Source organism: Heloderma suspectum, chromosome 1, assembly GCF_057233095.1.
Source record: "Heloderma suspectum isolate Gila_16-S chromosome 1, 16-S_ref, whole genome shotgun sequence".
NCBI lineage: Eukaryota > Metazoa > Chordata > Lepidosauria > Squamata > Helodermatidae > Heloderma > Heloderma suspectum.
In genome coordinates this window covers 242,845,200-242,869,002 of record NC_139458.1, presented here as the reverse complement: position 1 = coordinate 242,869,002, position 23,803 = coordinate 242,845,200, and the positions used below count along the sequence as shown (strand labels likewise).

Genomic DNA, 23,803 nt, shown 5'->3' with positions numbered 1-23,803 from the left:
ACACGTTCCATTTACAGTCAGTCCTTTGGGGAGCTGGCATGGTATTTTATAAATCAGCTGGACTTTATCCTGGACTAGAAACCCTTGTGAAGAGATGTTTCTACACATTAACGATAATATAAACTCAGCTCTGCCAATTCAATACAGAATCATTTTCTGTCTTGGCATTGCAGCCTAAGATAGCTCATGGAGCTCAGTGGGACTTACTTTGGAGTAGGCCTGCTAAGGTTTGCATTGCACAAATGCAAAGGGGCCAATTAAACTGGTCTGCCTGTGGATGTGGGACAAGGCTGTGGTTGCCCCAGGACTCAGCATTGCTGTTCTTCTTGCCGCATTTCTTTGTTCCCAACTATCACTTACGTCCATGTATAATTCTGGATTTATTTATTTATGAAGCTTGTTAGTCCCTTCACTAGAAGATATCCAATGCAATATACAACAAAACAAATTAGACAACACATCTCTGGAAAGATCTCTTCAGCAATGCTTCCCGAAACCCTTCCTGAATTAAAAAAAAATCTCTTGCAGATAGAGTACAAGGTTGGTATCAGGCATCATCTTGGAGAATTTCACACCATAATTGTCGCTGCTTGTTATGTTTTGCCTCTCTGCTGTTTTTAATAGCTTTATATTTCTGTAAGCCTCTCTGGACTGAAGGGATGGATAGAGATCTTCTAAACTTTGAAACCACCGTTATATACCTGTTATATAGTTTTAAATCCAAAAAAGGATAGTATGCAGAGCACAGCCTCATCCTGTGATCTGAGAGGATGGGGAGATGTGAGTTGGAGGAGGCAGTCCCAAAGTTAATAATGCAGAGATTATGTTTATTTATTTATTTCATTTCTATACCATACAATAGCCGAAGCTTAATTTAAAATTCAAAATGCTTGTAGCAATGGAACTGGAAAAGGTAAGCCACTGAAAGTTTTGTAGATCAAAACAATACTTTAAATTGCGTCCAACGGTTTTCAAGACACTGGGTTGGGTTTCCCTTCCCCTCTGCAGCCCCCCACATACCCCCAAAATCTGCTCCAGAGGTTTGGGGAAGTCCCACTGCATACAAAGAAGTCGACTTGCATGACATTGGATTTAACCCAATATGTCTGCATTAGAGGATAATTCCATATGGAAAGCAGGTGTGACCACCAATACATGCAGCTGTCAGAAAAGAATATGCAGACATTCCGAATTGTATAAGTAGTAATCGCCATATAGCTAAATCACATACCTGGTGTTGACTTTACAACTTGTTGTTCAGATATAGAATACAGCTGGAGCACCAAGAGACAGCAACACATTTGATTACATGTGGGTCTTCTGGGATAACGGGAAGCATGAAAATAAAATATCCACACCTTTGGAAGGAGGGACTTTCAATGCAGGCTTTGCATTTTACTGCTTTAAAAGGGAGCAGTAAAGGTCAGGGAAACTGAGGCTAAGCTCTGCAATTTTGACTCATTGTCCCCAAGACATTTGATACTGAAGCATTGATTGCTATAAAGGATCACATTTCCACAAACTAAATTAGAACGTTTTTTTAAGGAATTATTAAACAATACAATGGTCTAGTCATACTTAGATGTTCTAAGCATTATTGCGGAAAATGGTCAAAATTGTGTACATGCAAGTACACTGAAGGAAGCAGAAGACCTATGTGCCTTTCAAATATCTCCATTTCCCTGATTTTGACTTCCCCTTTTCTTTTCTTTAATGGGATAATAAATTCTTATCAATACAGCTCTAGATCCTTCTTGCACAGTAGTTTTGGGCCCAAGTGACTCTGCTATGTATAGATAACTGGAATGTTATCTCCATGCATGTTTTGAGGGTGAAAAAAAGTGCTCTGTATCTCTTGAGAGGGCAAACTTAAGATGAGATCCCAGCAGCATACAGGGATTGTCTTATGCCTGGAAAAGAATCATATGGAATGAATCTATTTGTCTCTCTGTGTTAAATGACTTGTAAATCTATAGAAAGTTTTCAAAGGTCTTGGCTATTTAATTTAGCCTTTTGCAAATTCATGAGCAAAAATTCAAATATAGGAGCAGGCCAATTACATAGCCCTTCCAAACTTGGGCAAGAAAATTTTTACGTTTCAATAGTAAGGCATCCTACTTGAGTCAGACAATTTAGTTCCATGTTTCACTTTCCCTAGATTCGCAAGAGGCAAGACACACCCTTACTGTGCCAAATCCATCTATGTATCTACCTTAGTATCTTAAACCTCTATCACAGATCTAAAGTCACCATTGCAGAATAATACATGACTCAGAACAGCAAATTAGATTTTGTTTAATATTAAATATAGAAAAACATGGCCATTTTTCAATTTGATAAAAGTTACTCATCCAGAAAGTATGGAACAAAGATAATTTATATAGATGAACATGTATTTTGAAACACAGATCAAGCCTTGGCTAGGAAAAACATATTCTGGCTGAAATCATGTCTCCTTTACCCTAGCTTTCAAGGTCCCATCCCTAGCAACCATACATATGCTTTTAGTTCTCTGTAGATCATAGACTAGAATGCATTTTCCTCATGAGAGAGAGACGAGTAACATGTAAACAAACTGAGAAGAGAGCTCACTGGCAGCCCAGTGTTTTAGCAGTTGCAGTTAAAAGAAATTTATTTTATTCAGGTCTCTTTCAAAAGATGTGAAGAAACAAATATGGATACATTCATGCCAGAGATGTATGATATGCCCATGTCATTTTGTTTTCCAAAACTGAATGCACTTGACAATTGACAAAATTGAATGGCACTTGACTAAGAGGACAGAACTCTGAGAAGTAAGATTCATACCTTAATCTTGTGGCTATTAAACATAAAAAGAGCCAGGTGTGATTTTCTGTATTGAAAAGTGGTCTGAGTAAAGAATGACACCCAACTCCTATAATTAAAAATATAATCCTTTAACTTCAGGTTTCTCCTACTTTTAGGCATTAATTCCAATATCCATGAGATCCAATCTTACCTGAAAGGAGGCAACTGCAACTGGATAAAACATCTTTCTCTCTTAAAATGCATTTGAAAAAATGTAAGTAATTCACTGCCCTTCCATTAGATGTGAACAAACATCCTCATGTACATTAATAAGGGTGCCAGGAGAAAATGAGTTGGGGTATTCACATAGGCAAACGCCCCTGCTTGATTTCTGCAAGGAGAATTGAGGCGGGAAGCCCAGCTCACCTCAAGTAGACTCCCACCTCAATCTGTAGTAACTACCATTGTCCAGCATAACTGTACAGCAGAGCACTGGCAATACTGCCAGGGTTTTGCCCCAATGTTGATGCAAGGTCACCTGATCAATGCTAGGTGTTTTGCATGAAATCTTATCAGCAACTCCATGCTTGAGCAATAGAACTGGGCCATAAAACTACTTAAACACAAACATGTCAGATTAAGGTGATGTGGATTGCAGCTTCAAGGAGACAGACAGAGCTCTCAGCACAGTATGATATTAATGGCTGTTTTAGTTGGGCCTCTGGAAAAATAAACGTTATGAAAACCAAGAAAGTTTCAAGCGACAATATACAGTTCTTTCATGGGAAGCTAGGCTCTTCACACCTTTGTACCAACAGAATTGTAGAATATTGCACCCAGCTATCAAATTTGTAGCACTAAAGGGAAACATAGTACAATGCAAGCAAAAATATTAAAGTGATAAGCAGAATATGAATCTTCATATATAGGCTGGTTAATTTTAAAATGTCTCCCATTCATTTGACAAGAGTCTCCACAGAACACACTGGGAAAATGCATGAATATAATCTGGAAAGACAGATCACTATAAGAGGAGCGTCATAATCATGTTCTGAAAACAAATTAATTATTTCAGATCCTTCCTTACATATATCTGTGGAAAATGAAAGCAACAAGAGCTACAGCTGATGTTTCTGTTCTTCAATAAGCAATGTCCATGTATTGCCTCACTTTATTCAGAAGTCCATGTTTTCATACGCTTGTTCTAGAAAAGCCAACACAGTCTTCATTTCGTCTGATTGCTGGATGGTGTTCAGGTCATTAAGAAGACCTTGTTGGTTTCCAATCTTCAAAAGCTCATTCTAAAGAATGTTAAATGTCAGAAGGTTTAAGAAGGTATGAGAATAACAATACAAAGGATTTTCATGTAAGAAATTAGAGCAATTTCCAGTGAAGTTTTAGATAACACAAGACCACAAGTAGGGGATACAACATAAAGGAGTGGTGAGCCTTAGTATCTAGGAGAAAATCATTTAGGAGGTATTACTTAATCACTGTTTCTGTGATTCAGGAAAAGTGTGCAGATGTCATTCTTTAGGAGTAGGCTAGTCAAATAAAGTTTGTTCCTATTGTGAAATACAGTAGAAAAGATACTCTTGCAAGAAGAGATGTTCAAGAGTCATAGAATGTTGGAAGGGGCCTATAAGACCACCAAGTCCAACCCCCTGCTCAATGCAGGAATCGAAGTCAAAGCACCCCTGACAGATGGCTGTCCAGCTTCGTCTTGAATGCCTCCAGTGTGGGAGAGCCCACTACCTCCCTAGTTAATTGGTTCCATTGTCGTATTGCTCTAACAGGAAGTTTTTCCTGATGTTGAGCCAGAATCTGACTTCCTGTAACTTGAGCCCATTATTCCGTGTCCTGCACTCTGGGATGATCGAGAAGAGATCCTGGCCTTCCTCCCTGTGATAACCTTTCTAGTACTTGAAGAGCGGTATCATATCTCCCTTCAGTCTTCTCTTCTCAAGCCTAAACATGCCCAGTTCTTTCAGTCTCTCCTCACAGGGCTTTGTTTCCAGTCCCCTGATCATCTTCGTTGCCCCCCTCTGAACTCTCTCCAGTTTGTCTGCATCCTTCTTAAAGTGTGGCACCCAGAACTGGACACAGTACTCAAGATGAGGCCTAACCAGTCAGGAGGCCTCTGAAGGATACCTCCCTATCTCTGCTCACCTGAAGAATGGGTGCTTTTAGATGGTCCTTTGTCATATCAGGAAGAGCAAGATCATCATTGCCATCTCTCTGGAATATCTAGAGAGAAGAGGGAAAATACTGAACATGAACATATCTAGAAATAAAATTCTGCCTTAGTCCTTTTCCCCCTATGTCCTTACTCAGGGAGGGGGGGGAAGAACTGCTGTACAGAAATCCTTCTTGAACTGCTATGTCAAAGAGAGAAGACGTTGAGCAATCATGTATTTCCCCTTCCTGAACTCATGCAGAAGTGAGACAAACCCAATGCCTCTTTGTTGTTGTTTATTCGGTCAGTCGCTTCCGACTCTTCGTGACTTCATGGACCAGCCCATGCCAGAGCTTCCTGTCGGCCGTCGCCACCCCCAGCTCCCCCAAGGTCGAGTCCGTCATCTCCAGAATATCATCCATCCATCTTGCCCTTGGTCGGCCCCTCTTCCTTTTGCCTTCCACTTTCCCTAGCATCAGCATCTTCTCCAGGGTATCCTGTCTTTCTTCTCATTATGTGGCCAAATTCCAATGCCTCTTACCCAGACAAAATTCCAAACCCATTTCCAAGATACCTACCAAGCCATGTTCGAGGTTCTGTTGTTACTGTACAAAGCCCTAAATAACCAAGATAGCTAGCAGACCCCCTTATACATACATCCAGCCAATCCTGAGATCTTCTGAGGAGGCCTTGCTGGTTGTTCCACAAGCAATACAATGTCTCCAGGTAACAGCACATGAGCAAGCCTTCTCAGTAGTGGCAACCACCTTCTGGAACACTCTCTCAGACATGGTTAGAGAGGCTCTCTGTCAAAAGGTTGTTATCCTGTTTTATTGTCATTCTTGTTGTAAGGTTTTTAATTATTTATTATTTTATATTGAATTATGCATACATTTTAATGTGAGCCACTTAGGGATTTAAAAAAAAACATTAAGCAGTATAGATTATAAATAAATAAATACCTTGCTTGCTGCTGCTTCCTCTGCTGCCAGCTCACATTTTAATTCCTGTACTTTGTTCTGGAGACTTCGTATATTCTCATCTCTGAATTCTGCTGCTGACAAAACTTTGTCTATTTCATTCTGCATTTAAAAGAGAAGTGCAAGTTAAGGAATGTGTTTAAAGCAAGGAATTATCCATGTAGAGAACATTATGCCAGGATTAGACAAACTCTCACTGTTACATATGGGTCATAAGCTTGATGTAGGACAAATATTCTTCATCTTTCCAGTTAACCGCTGTGCAGAATAGAATGAGATGACCCCGCTACTACTTGAACAGAAGGAAATTGTACAATAATACAAAATTAATTATAACATGTAATATACTAACATAGTGGTCGTTTGGGGTGTACAACATCCTCTTACTCCCGTTTTCTTCTCTCTTTTGGAGAATTAAAAAGATAAAAGTCCATGAGGTGGGTTTTGTATGGTAACCAATAAAGATTATCCAAGTTTAGAGATTTGGGGGGAATAAGTAATCCTTTTGTACCTAAAAACTTTTATTTGCGACCCTCAAACAGAGAGGGGTGCAGCAGTATAGCATCGTGACATGAAGTAATAGGAAGAAATCATTTGAAATATTTTGAAACAATAGCATAATACTGTTATTAGCACCAACTGAATCTTTACAAAGTAATGAGCTTTGTAAAGGTTTCTGGTTCACTGGAACTCTTCTTTAAACAAAACAGAAACTAAGGCTGGAGAAACGATGTTGGTGGGGGCTGTAAGCTTCAAATCACACAAAGCTCCTCTTATTCATGGAATTGATTATTCTTTCACTATTTACTTTCAGGTGATGTGACATAAATAAATACCCAAGAATCACCCTCTCTTCCTTACCTGCAGTTCTGCCAAACCCTCTTGCACGAGTAGACTCTTTTTCTTTTCCTCTGCTACAATCTTATGCACATTCTTTAGGCTGCTCAGCTTCTCCACAGGAACTCTCAGGGTCTCAAAATGTTTTAGAAGCCTTGAGCAAAATGATAGACAAGATGATCAACATGTAGTAAAAGTAACTGATTCAACTGTAGTACATGAAATCATGCAAGGGATCAGTATCCTGCCAGGTCAGGTGCAACTGATTTAGCACTGGTAACTGTATTACAAAATGTTTCTTTGTAGATTATGACCAATAGATTGATAGATTATGACCTCAATGACCTCAGACTTCTTCCCCAATGCCCCACCCCTATGTCTCATATCGGCTGACAGTGCTTTGTTAACTATATAATATTTGCATCAACTTTCTGGGCATCACATACACCAAGAGCAGAATTTTTGGCAGCTGCCCCACAACTGTGGAACTTCCTTCTCCCTGGAGGCTTGCTGAAGGTCAAGCCTTCTGGAAGTGGGTTTTTTCTGGGCTAGCTACTGGTGGTGATGGGTGTGCATTGTAACGCTTGTAATGTCTTCTCAATTTGATATTTTTCTAATTATATTGTAATTAATTATATTAATTAAAATTTTAATTAAATTAATTATATTGTTTCAATTATATTGTTGCCTATTCAATGCATTTTGAATCAATCTGGCTAAGAAGCAATAGGAAAAAAGTAAAACTCCAGAAGGCAGTGTTCAATAGTTTTAAAATTACCTAAATAAAACAGGTTTAGCTAAGATACATTTTCTTACGATTAAAATCAACACACATTTTGGGGCTCTGTAACTGATATACAATTTTCATTTATTTATTTACAATTATATCTTTTTGAAATGGATTCTTTCTTGTTATACTAAAGGAAGTATTAACTTAATATATTGGGATGTATTGTATTAACTAAACATATTGGGAACTCGCAGGCTGGCATTATGAGAAAGGGCCACAGTGAGCCTCAGGCTCATGTGCTCTCTGCTCCATAGAGATTTGAATGGGGATTTTCTGACCTATGGTTCATACCTTTGTTAATCTGGCACCAAAGTGATTAAATAATATTGCTAACAGAAGCCTGAAGAGGCTGCCTCAAATTACAAATTGCTAACCTGGCCCTGAAATTGTTAAATAGCCTGATTGTGTCTTGGGAAGACCTACAGCTAATGATAAGAAGCAGTGAAAAATGGAGTTTTGCGCATGGTCAGATGCCGATCTGGAGAAAAAGCCTTTACTGACTTGCTCATGCTGTGCACCTGTGATAAGGGGACTGAGACCGTCCTTATGCGGACTATGAGTTTTTCATAGTTTTCTTAAATAAAACATTTAATGCATTTCAGTTAAATTCTGTGTCTGTGGTGATGCTTGTCTATTTAGACTTAGCTTGGTTACCCACTGGGTGCCTCAAACCCAACTGGTCTACGTTCTGAAACTAAACAGGACCAACTTAGCACTCTCAACTGCTATCCTATGCCAGTTCTCTTTAGCTCAGCCTCCCCCAACCTGGTGCGCCCCTTCAGATGTTGTTTCCTCTGACTCTTATTTTCCCCACCCAGCATGACCAATGGGCAGAGATGGCTGGAGTTGCAACAAAATCTGGAGGGACCTAGATTGAGGGTGGTTTCCTTAGATATTCATTATGGAAAATGAATAGGGATTTCACAGATACTGATTTTAAAGTGAATAATTTGAAAGTACATGTGAAAAGGATCTTGGGAGTTATAGACAATCACAAGGGGAATATGAGTCAGCAGTGTGATATGGTTGCAAAATAGGCAAAGGCAATTTTAGGTTGCATCAAGTGAAATAAAAGTTTCAAAATCACCGGAAGTGATAGTTTCACTCTACTCTGCTCTGGTCAGACTTCAGCTCACATACTGTGTTCAGTTCTTAAGAAGGATTCAGATAAATTGGAACAAGTTCAGAGGAGGGCAACAAAGATGATCAGGGGACTAGAAACTAAGTCCTATGAGGAAAGATGAAGGAACTGGGTATGTTTAGCCTTGAGAAGAGAAGACTGGGGGGATATGAGAGTACTTTTCAAGTACCTAAAGGGTTGTCACACAGAAGAAGGCTGCAACCTGTTATCTTTCATCCAAGACACAAAATAATGGGCTTAAGATACAGGAAGGCAGATTTCGGTTGAACATCAGGAAACACTTCCTAATGGCCAGACCATTCAGACAATGGAACCAACTGCCTAGGGAGGCAGTGGGCTTTCCATGGCTGGAAGTATTCAAGCAGAGACTGGACAGCCAGTCAGGGATGGTTTAAAACTGGGTTCTTGCAGTGAGCAGGGGGTTGGACTAGATGCCCTAAATGACCCCTTCCAACTCTAAGAGTTCTATGATTCTAAAGGAGTAGGACTGACTGACTGTCTCACCAGCCACCGAGAAATGCACCACAAATTAACACCTCCTCTTAAAAATCAAACTAGGACATTCCCTAACTGGCATTTATGCTTTGGAAAATAATTGTTACAGTACAATCCTATGCATGTTTACTTAGAAAGAAGTTCCGCTGTGTTCCATGTGTCCCTAGATCGTGTGTTTAGGACTGAAGTCATATGTAGAGAATACCAGATGAATTAGACACAACAGGCTTTATACCTAGTCCATAGTGTGCAGTCTAATGTACATGATTTTTTAATGAGAAATGCTATGAAGAACACATTAACCAGCACTTAAACAAGCCCTAACCTTGGTCATTGGGTTGGCAGTAGTGGCTGCAGCTCTGAAATGTCAAATCACGTACCTCTAAATTCCAGTGTACTGTTCAATGTACATGCCTCACTGGGAAATAACGCAGTTAGTCTGCTCAAGCCCTTTAACCTACAAGAAGCTGGCAAAGGGAACCCTTCAGTTCTGACAAGCCTTGCCTATTCAACTTAATGAACAGCCTAGAAAGAATGCCTTCACTTCACAGCAGGGTCTCTTTTTGGCTTTTTATATTTCCTGGAGAAGACTAGACTCAGGATTTAGAGAGCAGAGAATTTTCAAGAATCCTTTAGATCAGGGATGGTGGACTTCCACTGATCTAAGGGGCTACTGCAGCAGGCCAGAAGTTGGAAATGTATTCAGTCACACAGACTGACCCCCCGCCCCCGGCCACACACACACACACAACTGGTCTGGCATAATGAATTTGGCATCATCTTGTGGTAAGTGCTCTGCAGTTAAGGAGCATGTGCACATAGATACAAAATCTCAGTGAGATATATAACATTAAAAGTTATCTTAAACCTTCAACAGGCTTTTCTTGTGAGTGAAACTATGCCTTTGATTAAAGTCTGGTAGGGTTCTCAGGGTACAGCTGAAATAATAATCCAAGTGGATGGGTGATAATCTAGCCACTGGAATGCCAGCTGGACAACCTTACATTAGAGTATAATTAAGGCTGTAGTCTTAGCAATGTTCACTCATTGAACTCAATATAGCATTTAAACCTATAAACATGCTTAACATCATGTTGCACAAACACCTGCAGGTCTTTATTTTTCTTGCTATCTTGTATTCATTACCTTTTCTTGAGGAGGTTTAAGTGCTTTTCAGTTTCACTCTGATTCTCTGTAGTTTCATACAAAAGAGATCTGGAAGGAGGCATAACATATTGCTTGTTTCTTTCGCCCATACAGAAAATGTTTGTTGAATTTGTACTGTCAAGAATGTCATATGAATGTTTGTCAGGAAAATATTTAATTGAACCGCAGATATACTACACTGCACACCAAGATATTCTTGGCATGAACTGGGTTATTTTTTGTCTTGCCTTCGCTTTTCTGACATCTATTCAAAGCAGGCTGATTACTATCTGCTGGTCCAATAAAGAGACATACTTCTTGCTTCCAGAAGTGAACATAAAGGGATTTGAGGGGAGACCAATAGGATACCTTTGGATGGCCAAGGGCAGCAGAATTGGATGAGCAAAGGTCACAGGAAGGAATGTGTCATGACAGAAGAGCAGGGGAATGGGGAAGGGGCATTACTGGGCGACACGGACTTTGGTCTGATCCAGTAAGGCAGTGCTTATGTACATTGTCTGAAACACTCACCTAATGATTAAACTGCTTAGTATCTTTTCATTCCCAAAGGCATTTTAGTTAGCTCTTCATTAAGAGTTACAGTTACTGACTAAGGACAAACATGCTTGTCAGCATTGGTGAAGCTTCTCAAGGGAAACAAATGTAATATTGGTAGAGAGGTCTTTGGTACTTACGTTATTAACCAACGCATCATGGATTCCAAGTGCTCTCTAGTGCTCTTTGGGAGTGGGCGCCATTTTGCTCTTTGCTTTGGAGTCACCCTCACTACTTTTGTGGATAGAGAAGTTGTTTCTGCCGGCAATACACAAGAAAGTTTGTCACTGGCTGTGTTCAGACATCACTTTAAGCCATGGTGGCTTAATAAGCTACTCATAGTAGTTTATTTTTTAAATAACCCACGATGCCCCTCCACACGAGCGGGCTAATACGCTACTGTGAATAGCTGTGCTTAATCTGAGTCATCCCCCCACGCCCTGTCCTGCTGCAGTCCTCCCGCCTGAGCAGTGGCACTGTTTCACCCATTGACAAAGTACAGGGGCTTAATACAGCACTTCTAGTGTCACCCCGACATGGGGGTGGTGGGTCTAAAGTGCTGTAAGTTTGCAGGATCAGGATAAAACGTCATACACAGTCCCCGCTAGTCTGGAGGCACCTGATGCTCCATCAAAACCCTGCACCATTACTCACAAAGCAGCGAAAATCCCAGGTCACCAAAAAGAGGGTGGAGGCTATAACATCTTGGAGGTTTGCAGGATCAGGACCAAACTTCATACACAGCCTTCCCTAGTTGGGGGGCACCCAATGAACCATCAAAACCCTGCACGATCACACAAAAAGGGGTGAACACCCCACATGCTCCAAACCCGCAATTGCGCATTTCCCCCCACCCAGATATTGTTGGGATAAATGCCTTTAAGTGCTCTCAATTGCATATTTCACCAACAGAGAACGCCCACAAAGAACAGAGTGCCGGTAGCGATCTGATGCGCTCTAGCCCTGTAACTCTATAGGTGAACCACTTAACCAACAGTGCCCAACAGACAACACAATATCCCACCATGGGTTAAATAACCCCTACTGCAGACTGTGGGTTATCAGAGTGGCTTATTTCGGCCAAATAAGCCTTTGTGGATTAAAAAAAATACCCGACAGACGTCATGATAACCCACAATGGGTTAAATAAACCTCGCAAGCTTATTTAACCTATCGTGGGTTATCTTGTCATCCTAACTCAGTCACTATCATGGCTAGGCTTGGCCAGAATGCTGTGCTGTAAAATACATGTATGATGGCATGATCACTTTCTTAAACAATTCTCTTTCTAAGGTGATTTATTTTGCAAATGTTAAATGGATTGTCCCTTTCCAGCAAAAGCCTTCAAATAAATGTGACAAAGTCCTGGATTGTGGCCTAAATATTCTGTGCTTATTTAGATGTTTAATCCACCCAAAATGTACAACAGGTAATAATATCCTTAGGATGCAATCTTATGCATGTTTAGACAGAAAAAAGTCCTACAACTCCCAGCATGCCCCAGCCAGGATTGCACCCTAAGGCAGCCTTCTCCAGCCTGGGGCCCTCCAGATGTGTTGGGCTACAACTCCCACCACCCCCTAGCCATACTGAGAGTTGAAGTCCAACACATCTGGAGGGCCCCAGGCTGGAGAAGACTGCTCTAAAACAACATTGTAACACAGCCAACAAAAATACTATGAAATGGTGTTAAACAAAATGTTAATTCCATATTTATCTTCAGCTACTAAATTGCAGGTCCAACTGGTATTCCCCAAACTTTTGACATCTAGGGCACTGTTTCTTTCCAAATTAAAATTGGATGCACTTTTTGCCCTTATGCTCATATGTATTGCTATATTCCTCAATCTATCTCCAGGACAATGGACAGGCAGTCTCCTTGTAATTGCAGGCCAGCGTAGTTAATGTTGCCTCTGGATCCCATCCTCCAGTACATCAGGGCCCAAGAATGAATCTGTGCTTCCTGGGTAAGGGTGATCTTCAAAGATTATTCCACACCTGTCAGCAATAGTGCTGGTTGTGTCAGGCAATCTTGGTACACCCTTACTCACACCCTTGGGATGATGTTACTGGCCATATATTGGCAAAGCGGAGGTGTGTGGTGTGAATGCTGCACCGAACCCCGCCATACCAACACCAGCAGAGTGGCGTACACATCCTACAGTGGCTTAGTTTTTCAGCCACACTTCTGCTCCCCTCACAGCACACCATTCGGGAATCTCTGACTTAAACAAAAGCATTGTTTCTGGCAAGGGCTTCCAAAGCTAGGAAGGAGCTGCTGATAACATCTCAGCATGCAAATAAACCTTTATTTATTGACAGCATTTGTATACTGCTCCATATCTAAAACTCCAGAGCAGTGAACATAAGGAGTAAAAAAGTAAAAAGATAAAAAGAATTAAAACACCATTACTAAAATTGTTCTTTTAAAAAGAGAATGCCAATAAAAACCGTGGCTGGTTAGTTAAGGAATGCTTCCTGGAAAATAGCTGTCTTCAGGAGGCGCTGCAAGCAGAACAGTGTTGGCGCCTGCCTGACGTCTAAAGGCAGGGAATTCCACAGGAAGGGGGCCACCCTGCTGAAGGCTCTTTTCCTGGTGGACTCTAACCAGGCCATGGGTCAATGTGGAACCACCAGGAACATGCCCTCTGATGACTTCAGTGACCAGGCAGGTTGGTAAAGCAGGAGGTGCTCTCTCAGGTATCCTGGTCCCAAGTTGTTTAGGGCTTTGTATTATTTGTAAACTAGTACTAATACCTTAAACCTGCCCTGGTAGTGAATTGTGCAGTTCCCTCAGCAAAGGAGCTACATGCTGAAAAGGGGCAGCTCCCGACAACAGCCGAGCTGCTCCACTCTGCACTAGCTCCAGCTTCCAGACCAGCCTCAAGCGCAGCGCCACATAGAGCGCGTTGCAGTAACCCAGTCTTGAGGATACTAATGCCTGTACCACTGTGGCCAAGCTATCCCTGTCCAGGAGAGGCCGTAGTTGGCGAACCAACCAAAGCTGGTAGCAGGTACTCCGAGCAGCCGCAGCACTTTTAGATCTTTTAGAGGGAGCGCAACCTCATCCAGAACAGGCAATGAGCCTTTCTCCCAGACGCGGGAACCATTCACCCACAGGGCTTCCATCTTGCCAGGATCCAGCTTCAGTTTATTGGCCCTCATCCAGCCCATTACTGAGTCTAGGCACTGATTCAGATGTCACAGGGAGACAGAGCTGCATGTCATTTTATTTATTTATTAAATTTATTAATCGCCCATCTGACTGGTCACCCAGCCACTCTGGGCGATGTACAACCCCCATAAAACAATTTAAAACAATAAAATTTTACCATAAAATTTTTTTTTTTAAAATACCCTAACCCACCCCAAATGCCTGCCTGAACAACCACGTTTTTAATGCACGACGGAAGCTCATTAAAGAGGGGGCATGGCGGAGTTCCCTAGGGAGGGAGTTCCACAGAGTGGGGGCCACCACAGAGAAGGCCCTCTCCCTCGTCCCCACCAGTCTAGCTGTCCTGGCTGATGGGACAGAGAGAAGGCCATCTGAGGCTGATCTTGTTAAGCGGCCTGTCTGGTGTTGCTGGAGGCGCTCCTTAAGATAGGCTGGGCCGGAACCATATAGGGTTTTAAAGGTCAAAACCAACACCTTGAATTTGGCCCGGAAAACAACTGGTAACCAGTGCAACTCCTTCAGCACTGGAGTGATGTGATCTCGCCGGCGGCTGCCTTTAATCAGGCGAGCCGCCGCGTTCTGTACCAGCTGCAGCTGCCGAACCGTCTTCAAGGGTAACCCCACGTAGAGCGCATTACAGTAGTCTAAACGAGAGGAGACCAGGGCATGTACTACCGATGGGAGCAGATGGTCGGGAAGGAAGGGGCGCAGCTGCCGTATCAGATGGAGTTGATACAGCGCTGTCCGGCTCACAGCTGACACCTGAGCCTCCATGGACAGCTGGGAGTCCAAAATGACCCCCAGGCTGCGGACCTGGTCTTTCAAGGGTAGCCGTACCCCATTCAACACCAGGTCAACATCCCCCAGCCTCCTCTTGTCTCCCACCAAAAGTACCTCTGTCTTGTCAGGGTTCAGCTTCAGCTTATTCCTCCCCATCCAGCCACTCACCGTCTCCAGACATTTGGACAGGGATTCTACGGCCAACCTTGGTGAAGATTTGAATGAGAGGTAGAGCTGCGTGTCATCCGCATATTGATGACACTGCACCCCAAACCTCCTGATGATAGCCCCCAGTGGCTTCACATAGATGTTAAATAGCGTCGGGGAGAGGATGGAACCCTGTGGCACCCCACAAGTAAGTGGCCACAGGTCCGAAACCTCCTCTCCCAGTGCTACCCTCTGGTACCTGCCGGAGAGGAAGGACCGGAACCACCGCAATACAGTGTCTCCAATGCCCAACCCCTCCAGGCGGTCCAGGAGGATACCGTGGTCAACGCTATCAAAAGCCGCTGAGAGGTCGAGGAGAACAAGGAAGGAGCATTCACCCCTATCCAGAGCCCTCCTCATATCATCCACCAAGGCGACCAAGGCCGTTTCTGTCCCATGCCCAGGCCTGAAGCCCGACTGAAATGGGTCTAGATAATCAGTTTCTTCCAAGTGTGCCTTCAACTGCACCGCCACCACCCGCTCAATCACCTTGCCCAAAAATGGCAGATTTGAGACTGGGCGAAAGTTGTTCGGAACTTGAGGATCCAAGGAGGGCTTCTTTAAGAGCGGTCTTATCACTGCCTCCTTGAGGGCTGATGGCATCACTCCCTCCTCAAGGGAGGCGTTCACCACCGCCCTGATCCCTTCACCCAGTCTCTCTCTGCAGCTCATAATGAGCCAAGATGGGCAAGGATCAAGTAAGCAGGTGGTCGGCCTTACAGATGAAAGCACCTTGTCCACTTCATCAGGAGGAAGAAGCTGGAACCGATCCCACAAAACCGGTTTGCCACAGGCCACCTCTTGCTCACTAACTGTATCCACAGTGTGCAGAGTAACACACCTAATCTGATCAATTTTATCTGCAAAGTGCCTTGCCAAAGCCTCACAGGAGGCCTTAGAATGCTCCAGTGGTTCCGGAGCCACAGGACCGACCAGGCTCCGGACCACTTGGAACAGCCTCCTGGGGCAGCACTCTGCAGATGCGATGGAGGCAGCATAATATTCTTTTTTTGCTGCCTTCACCGCCACGTGATAGGCTGAAGATATAGCTCTAGCCCGTGTCTGATGGCATACTGATGGCATTTAGCTCCAGATCCCCTAATGACTGCTCTCAGCAGCTTCATATAGATGTTAAACAACATTGGGGACAAGATGGTACCCTGCAGCATCCCATAGCTCAATTGCCAAGGGCTCGAGAAATAGTCACCCACTGTTACTCTCTGAAATCGGCCCCGTAGATAGGACAGGAACCACTGTAGCACAGTGCCTCCAATACCCATCCCACGGAGTCGGATGATATCCAGGAGGATATCATGGTCGAAGGTATCAAAAGCCGACGAGAGATCAAGCAGAATTAATAGGGTTGCACTCCCCCTGTCCCTCTCTAGATAAAGGTCATCCATCAGGGCAACCAAGGCTAATTCAGTACTGTAACCAGGAGGAAACCCAGATTGAAATGCGTCTAGATAATAGGTATCCTCCAAGAGTGCCTGCAGTTGCTCCGCCACAACGCTCTCAAGTACCTTCCCTAGAAAAGGGGTATTTGCAACTGGGCGGTAGTTGTCTAACACCGTTGGGTCCAGAGTGGGCTTCTTCAGGAGTGGTCACACTACTGTGTCCCCAAGTACAGCAGGGACCATCCATTCCCGTACAGAAGCATCCACCACAGCCTGGACCCACCCAGTCATACCCCCTCAGCTAGCTTTTATTAGCCAGGAGGGGTAAGGATCAAGAGGGCATGTGGTCGGTCGCTTTACTACAAGTACTTTGTCCACATCATCATGCCCCAGCAACTGAAACTAATCCCACAAAATCAGGCAGATAGTGGCATCAGACACTGGACTGCACTAACAGCAGTGTCAAATTCGCTGTGGAGACAAGTGATTTTGTCCTCAAAGTACGATGCAAAAAAGCCACAGCAGGCCCTTGAGGGGACCAGGGGACCATTCTCTGGGGAGAATGTTAACAACCCTCGGACCACCCAAAAGAGCTCCACTGGTTGGCTACTTGAGAACGTGGTAGAGACAGCAAAATAAACTTACTCTGCTGTCCGCCCCACCACACAATAGGCACGATTATGTGCTCTAGAGCGTACTCGGTCATCTTCACTTCGAGTCTGGCACCATTTGTACTCTAGCTGATGTCCAGCCTGTTTCATAGAATCATAGAATAGTAGGGTTGGAAGGGGCCTACAAGGCCATTGAGTCCAACCCCCTGCTCAATGCAGGAATCAAAGTCAGAACATCCCTGACAGATGGCTGTCCAGCCTCATCTTGAATGCCTCCAGTGTGGGAGAGCACACTACTGCCCCAGGTAATTGGTTCCATTGTCGTATTGCTCTAACAGTCAGGAAGTTTTTCCTGATCTTCAACGGGAATCTGGCTTCCTGTAACTTGAGCCCATTATTCCGTGTCCTGCACTCTGGGATAATGGTGAAGAGATCCTGGCCATCCTCTCTGTGACAAACTCTCAAGTACTTGAAGAGTGTTATCATATCTCCCCTCAGTCTTCTCTTCTCAGTTTCATTGCCTGTAGCTCCCCAGTATACCAGGGAGCAGAGCGGGCTCCGCAGCACCAAAGAGGGCACTCAGGTGCAATCAAGTCGATGGCCCTCTGCATCTCACCATTCTACAGTGAGACTAGGGCCTAGGCTGGATCACCTGCTTTCTCCACTGGGAAATCCCCAAGAGCATTCAGAAATCCATTGGATTCTATCAGTCTCCTGGGGCGGACCATCCAAATGGGTCCCCCACCCCTGCTGGAGGGAAGTAGCGCCGAGAGTTTAAATCTCAGCAGGAAATGGTCTGACCATGATAATGGGGTTACTCCCCCTGCCCAACATCTTCTGATCACCCAGCTCACAACTTGGAGCAAAAACCAAATCAAAGGTATGCCCTGCTTCATGTGTTGGGCTAAAGACTAACTGAGACAGCCTCGTGGTTGTCATGGACCCCATGAAGTCCTGAGCTGGAGCTCCAGAGACAGACTCAGCGTGAAAGTTAAAGTCACTTAGAACCACTGTCCGGCGTTCCTCCAACAGCACAACTTGAGACCGCCTCTCTGGCTCAGTCAGGGAGGATGCTGGGCAGCAGGGTGGGCGGTACACCAGCAGCATCCCCAGTCTGTCTCTATGGCACCACACCAGGTGCAACCCCTCAAGACCTGCTCTGAGGAGAAGCGGTTTCCTGGAGAGAGAGATGGAAGTTCTATAAAAGATGGCGACTCCCCCCCCCCCCCCGCCCCCATACCCAGGTGGTCAGACCTGAGTCAGGTCAACCCCACCCAGCTCACCCACCCAGGTCTCAGTAATACACAGCAGACTGGTCTTCTCATCCACAATTAGTTTGTGAATGGGTGCAGTCTTGTTGCGGACCGACCTGGCATTCAATAGCAGCACTGCAAGACAGGAGAGCACAGCGGATGAGCTACCAGGTACACGAGAGCTAGAGGATACATGGAGGACACTATCAAGAGGCTACCCTTTCTTCCTTCTCCCAGATCAGAATGAAATGGAGAAGGTGGTGGTCCCAAAGTTATGTAGGGCTCAAACAATTTAAGGCTTTATTGGTCAAGGTTTTATTGGTGTCCCTGAAGCACTTCTGTTATGGGCTCTGGCAAACCACACCTGTGAAGCAAACAGGCTGCCAGGTTTTGCACTAGCTGCAGTAATAGAGTCTGAAGGTTATGAAGGCAGAAATCGATAAATGTGCCTAAGCCACAGCAAAACCAGGTGGACAAATTCCAGCAGGGACAGCAGCAAAATGATTCTTTCCATACCTGTCTGTAGAAAGTGTTTTATCATAGAACAGTCATGGCTGTTGCCAAAGGAAGAGGAGCAGCCTACTGCGGCAACCCTGTCTTTTGGAAGAACCCCATGTGGCACAATTCGGTCACACACAGTCAAGGGTGGGTCAACAGCCACAGCTAGGTTTGTACATCCTATGCTTTAGACTTCAACTCTTTCCATCGCCCCTATACACCCTATAGCCAAACACTCCACACATCCAAAATGCAGTCACTAAATGTACTAAAAAGCACTTTATCCTTTGCAGTTACAAGATATTCTGCAGCTGCTAATTCTAAAAATCAGAGGAAAAGGGTCACAGTCTTCTCACCCAAAAACAGTTGGTGGAAAGCAGTCTTATTTACTTCTGTAACCTTATGTTCTAAGCATAGTGACAGATCCTAGAGCATCGAGAAAACGGCAAATCCCTGAGCAGGGAAGCCAAAGCCCATCAATGGCAGGTATACACTTCCTGTAGGCGACAACTATGTCGGGTTCAACTATTGCCTAGGTCACTTTTTTCTAAAGTACTTTAACAGTACTAATCAGTGTTTTAAAGTATGACACAAGGGAAATCACTAATGACACACACACAAATGAAAAATGAAAAACTATTTAATACCTTCAGAAAACTGTTCTCTTTGCTGCATCTTTTTCTTCTGGACTGCTTGTGCACCCTGCTATAAAGAAATATGGGGGACAGAGATACATTGAAGGATGTTTTAGTTGCAGCTGTTTTTTTAAAAAATGTATACAGTGTACTCACATCCTGGCCCACAACCCACTTAAACTGAAACCTACACTGACTTCTTTATGAGTTTTTTATTAAGTTTAATCATCATCTTATGAGACAATCCTGCCTGAAGGGCTGGAGTGCTCCCCTGTCGTTCTCTCTCCCTCCACAGCAGGGGAGAGCCAACATATCCTATGGCCCCTGGGGCACCCTTCCAGGAGTCAGAGGGCTGCAGCCTTAACCGCTATGTCTCTTTATGTTCCTGTCTATTCTTATTTATGTTCTTATCAATCCTATGCACACTTCCCTAGGAGCAAGCCCTGTGGAAAACAGTGGATCATACTTCTGAGTGTACGTACATGGGATTGCACTGTGTGTTGCTTTCTCTTGGTCCCTTGCCTTAGTCCCTCCATTTATCAGTCACTAATCTTTTTATTAAGCTTCCACTGTCTTGGGCTATTTCTCTCTTGTGGCCCCTCATGTGTGAAACTCTGTCCCTTTAAATATTCAGCTGGCTTCTTCTTTGTTTCAATTTAATAATTTATTAGAAATGCATATTTTCTCTCCTGTATTTTCTTCTTGTATCCTATTTGATTTTTTATTGTTTCCTACTTCCAGGTTAATCATTATATTCTGTAACTCTTTTTCCTTATTTTATTGTGTCCCAATATGGGCAAAAGGTTTCCTCTTTTCCCTCCAACTCCCTTCTCCTTTTTTCTTGAGTTTTTTAGACTGGGACCTTCTGGGTAGGGAATTGTATTTGTATTTTTTTTTTTATTTCTGTACAGTGGATCTCACATATTATGTGCTTTTATAAATGTCAATGACTGATAATGCATGTTGTTGAATCAGCTTACACTTACGTGGGGCTAAGCCCCATGGAAATCAATGAGGCTTACTTTTGAGTAGACATGTGTAGGATGACATTGTAAATCTAAGCACACAACCATAACTATTGACAGCAGTCACAGTGTTTTGTGAACCTCACCTTAGGGTCAATTTCCATGTCACACAACTCCCTACCATCTCTTGGAATTATTTGGAAGTACATTACTTTCTTAGAGGCTGTAAACATGCAAGAAACTGTCCATGAGATGTTTGAGGCAAACAAGTGACCTTAAAAACATGACTCACGTTGCAAGAAAATAACAGGGGAAGAATATTCCCAAAGGGCCTCTGTAATGCCAGTCACATTTCCCATTACATAGACTGGCACTCAAGAGTGAAGCGCCCATAGTAGGTCCACAACTATGCCAGGACTTCGAATGAAATATCACCAGCCTACGTTCAATAGAGAAGGGTGTTAGTGGCTTACTGATACAAAAATATTTGCTGTGCAGAAAAAATGTGAAACCTTCTTCTCAAACAACAAGAATCTTCATGCACATTCTGCAAGCTAAAAGCTTCCCCAGTTCCAGTCCCAAACTCTAGGCTAAAGGAAGTAATCAAGTCTTTTAACACCTTTACATGACAAGAACCTTCAGTGAAATGTGCGAGTCTCTTGTAAAAGCTTGCGAGGTTTGGGGGGGTGTGACAATCTTACAACCCTCCATGAATGACAGAAGAGATTATAGATCCCCCACCAAAAGAGTATGCATACATTTTGTTGCACCTTTCAAGAACACTTCAATGCTGCTGAATAGGTCTCCTCCTTTATTAAACATCAATACAGCTTGCTTGCTCACTACTTTTACATCTGTGGAATAACACCACCCTCTAGCGGCCAATTCAATCTAGCTGCACATAATGTGAAACTCCTGAGATCACTTGTTCAGAGCTCACTGTTGTTACACTGCAATCCTAAGCTCACTTTACACCAGCTTCAGAGCTTTAGGATATTGACTAACAGCACAATCCTATATATAACTAATCAAAAGCAAGCCCCATCAAGTTCAGTAGGGCTTACTGCAGGGTGTGTATAGGACTGCAGTGTAAGTCTTGAAGATACACACGTATATCACCAGGGATACTCCAACACTGGTACTGAGGCTGAAAATAGGTGGCGGTGTGGGAGAAGCAGAAGCAGGCTGAAATCTTACATTCACGTACCTGGGAGTAAGCCCCCTGAACTCAAAGGAACTTACTGCTGAGTAGACATGTATAGGATTGCGCTGTTAATCAGTATCTTAAACTCCATCAGACCAGAGTCAAACCACACCATGAGGATAGCATAAAGTTACATCACCAAAAGAGGTGGCATAAGTTAAAATATTCCCATTACACTCAACAAGAATCCAAAAACCACTCCCCTCATCCACACCATCACCAGGGAGTATAGGACTTCAACTAAGTCTGTGGCCAATAATGGCACACCATCAAAAATATGTACGCTGCTGCCTGGGAGCCCCTATTTCAGATGGTAGTGTGAACAGTATGGGATTATACAGCTTCAGACTCATGCTGTGCACACAAGGGAGAACTTTGCGCACTCCGCCTGGCATAACAAATGTAGGAAGAACATATTGCTACCATCGGTCTTCTCAGGCCTCCAAATACCCACTACAACTGTGGGTGCAAGGACGAAGTACGACACACAAATAAACAAGGGGAGTTAATACTATGCTTCACACTATTACTGTTACAAATATCCCCTGTGTTCCTCCCTCCTCTCTCAGCAATTAATAGCAGCATCTCCCACATAGGAGAAACAGATCCAATACGCACTGCACAAAAACAGGGAGCTCTAGTGGCCATGATCCCCCACAGCCACTAGAGAGCAACAGTGTGACTCCAGCTGCTACCCCAATACATTGCCTCCTTGTGTTTTAGAAAGGTTCCTGTATGGTTTTAAGCTGTTTGGCAGACAAGTTATGTAACAGGTGATGTTATGCTTACTATAGGGATACAGTGATGGGGAAGGCGAGCCCTGTTTCTCTGCTGTCTACCATGCAAGACTCTGCTGTCTACCATGCCATGTTCCAAGGCGCTGGAACCCTGTTTGAACAACATTTGCACAGAACTTACTCTATAGTGCTGTTCAATTAAACTTATTGATGCTGTTCTGCCTGCAATTCCAGCTCTGTTTCTTTGTAACTCACCCTAACTGCTTCTATAATAGGAGTCTCAATGGTGGGGCAGGGCAGCAATTTCTCCCCTTTCTTCTGTCTGCTACAGTTCCAGCAAAGGTAAGGGACTAGGTTTCTTAATGCTAACAAGCTTTCTGGTTGCTACTGTGATAAACTATCTACAACAAATTAAGGTCAGGTATGGGGAGATGGATAATGAAGTCTACCCAACAATAACCAGCAGCTGGAAGGAAATGATTTTATTTATTTATTTATTTATTTATTTATTTATTAAATTTATTAATCGCCCATCTGACTGGTCACCCAGCCACTCTGGGCGATGTACAACCCACCATAAACAATTTAAAACAATAAAATTTTAACCATAAATTTTTTTTAAAAAAAATACCCTAACCCACCCCAAATGCCTACCTGAACAACCACGTTTTTAATGCACGACGGAAGCTCATTAAAGAGGGGGCATGACGGAGTTCCCTAGGGAGGGAGTTCCACAGAGTGGGGGCCACCACAGAGAAGGCCCTCTCCCTCGTCCCCACCAGTCTAGCTGTCCTGGCTGATGGGACAGAGAGAAGGCCATCCGAGGCTGATCTTGTTAAGCGGCCTGTCTGGTGTTGCTGGAGGCGCTCCTTAAGATAGGCTGGGCCGGAACCATATAGGGTTTTAAAGGTCAAAACCAACACCTTGAATTTGGCCCGGAAAACAACTGGTAACCAGTGCAACTCCTTCAGCACTGGAGTGATGTGATCTCGCCGGCGGCTGCCTTTAATCAGGCGAGCCGCCGCGTTCTGTACCAGCTGCAGTTTCCGAACCGTCTTCAAGGGTAACCCCACGTAGAGCGCATTACAGTAGTCTAAACGAGAGGAGACCAGGGCATGTACTACCGATGGGAGCAGATGGTCGGGAAGGTAGGGGCGCAGCCGCCGTATCAGATGGAGTTGATTCAGCGCTGTCCGGCTCACAGCTGACACCTGAGCCTCCATGGACAGCTGGGAGTCCAAAATGACCCCCAGGCTGCGGACCTGGTCTTTCAAGGGTAGCTGTACCCCATTCAACACCAGGTCAACATCCCCTAGCCTCCTCTTGTCTCCCACCAAAAGTACCTCGGTCCTGTCAGGGTTGAGCTTCAGCTTATTCCTCCCCATCCAGCCACTCACCGTCTCCAGACATTTGGACAGGGATTCTACGGCCAACCTTGGTGAAGATTTGAAT

The 23,803-nt window shown here is 43.8% G+C and overlaps 1 protein-coding gene across 10 annotated transcripts in view; it reads right to left on the bottom strand.

The window, feature by feature from the left end:
* Positions 1 to 2,614: 2,614 nt before the first annotated feature.
* The window catches only part of CENPQ (centromere protein Q), a 29,299-nt gene continuing 8,110 nt past the window's right edge, over positions 2,615 to 23,803 (bottom strand). For 4 of the 10 annotated variants that reach the window (XM_084822359.1, XM_084822369.1, XM_084822429.1 and 1 more), the window contains 7 exons: positions 19,458 to 19,515; positions 11,030 to 11,147; positions 10,335 to 10,469; positions 6,787 to 6,916; positions 5,908 to 6,027; positions 4,939 to 5,016; positions 2,615 to 4,070 (listed from right to left, as the gene is read on the bottom strand). In XM_084822359.1, coding sequence (XP_084678485.1) covers positions 3,945 to 4,070; positions 4,939 to 5,016; positions 5,908 to 6,027; positions 6,787 to 6,916; positions 10,335 to 10,469; positions 11,030 to 11,147; positions 19,458 to 19,515 — 765 coding nt within the window. In that variant the 3' untranslated portion in view covers positions 2,615 to 3,944. The remainder of the gene's footprint in view (positions 4,071 to 4,938; positions 5,017 to 5,907; positions 6,028 to 6,786; positions 6,917 to 10,334; positions 10,470 to 11,029; positions 11,148 to 19,457; positions 19,516 to 23,803) is intronic. The other 6 variants (XM_084822386.1, XM_084822402.1, XM_084822393.1 and 3 more) reach the window with 3 other exon arrangements.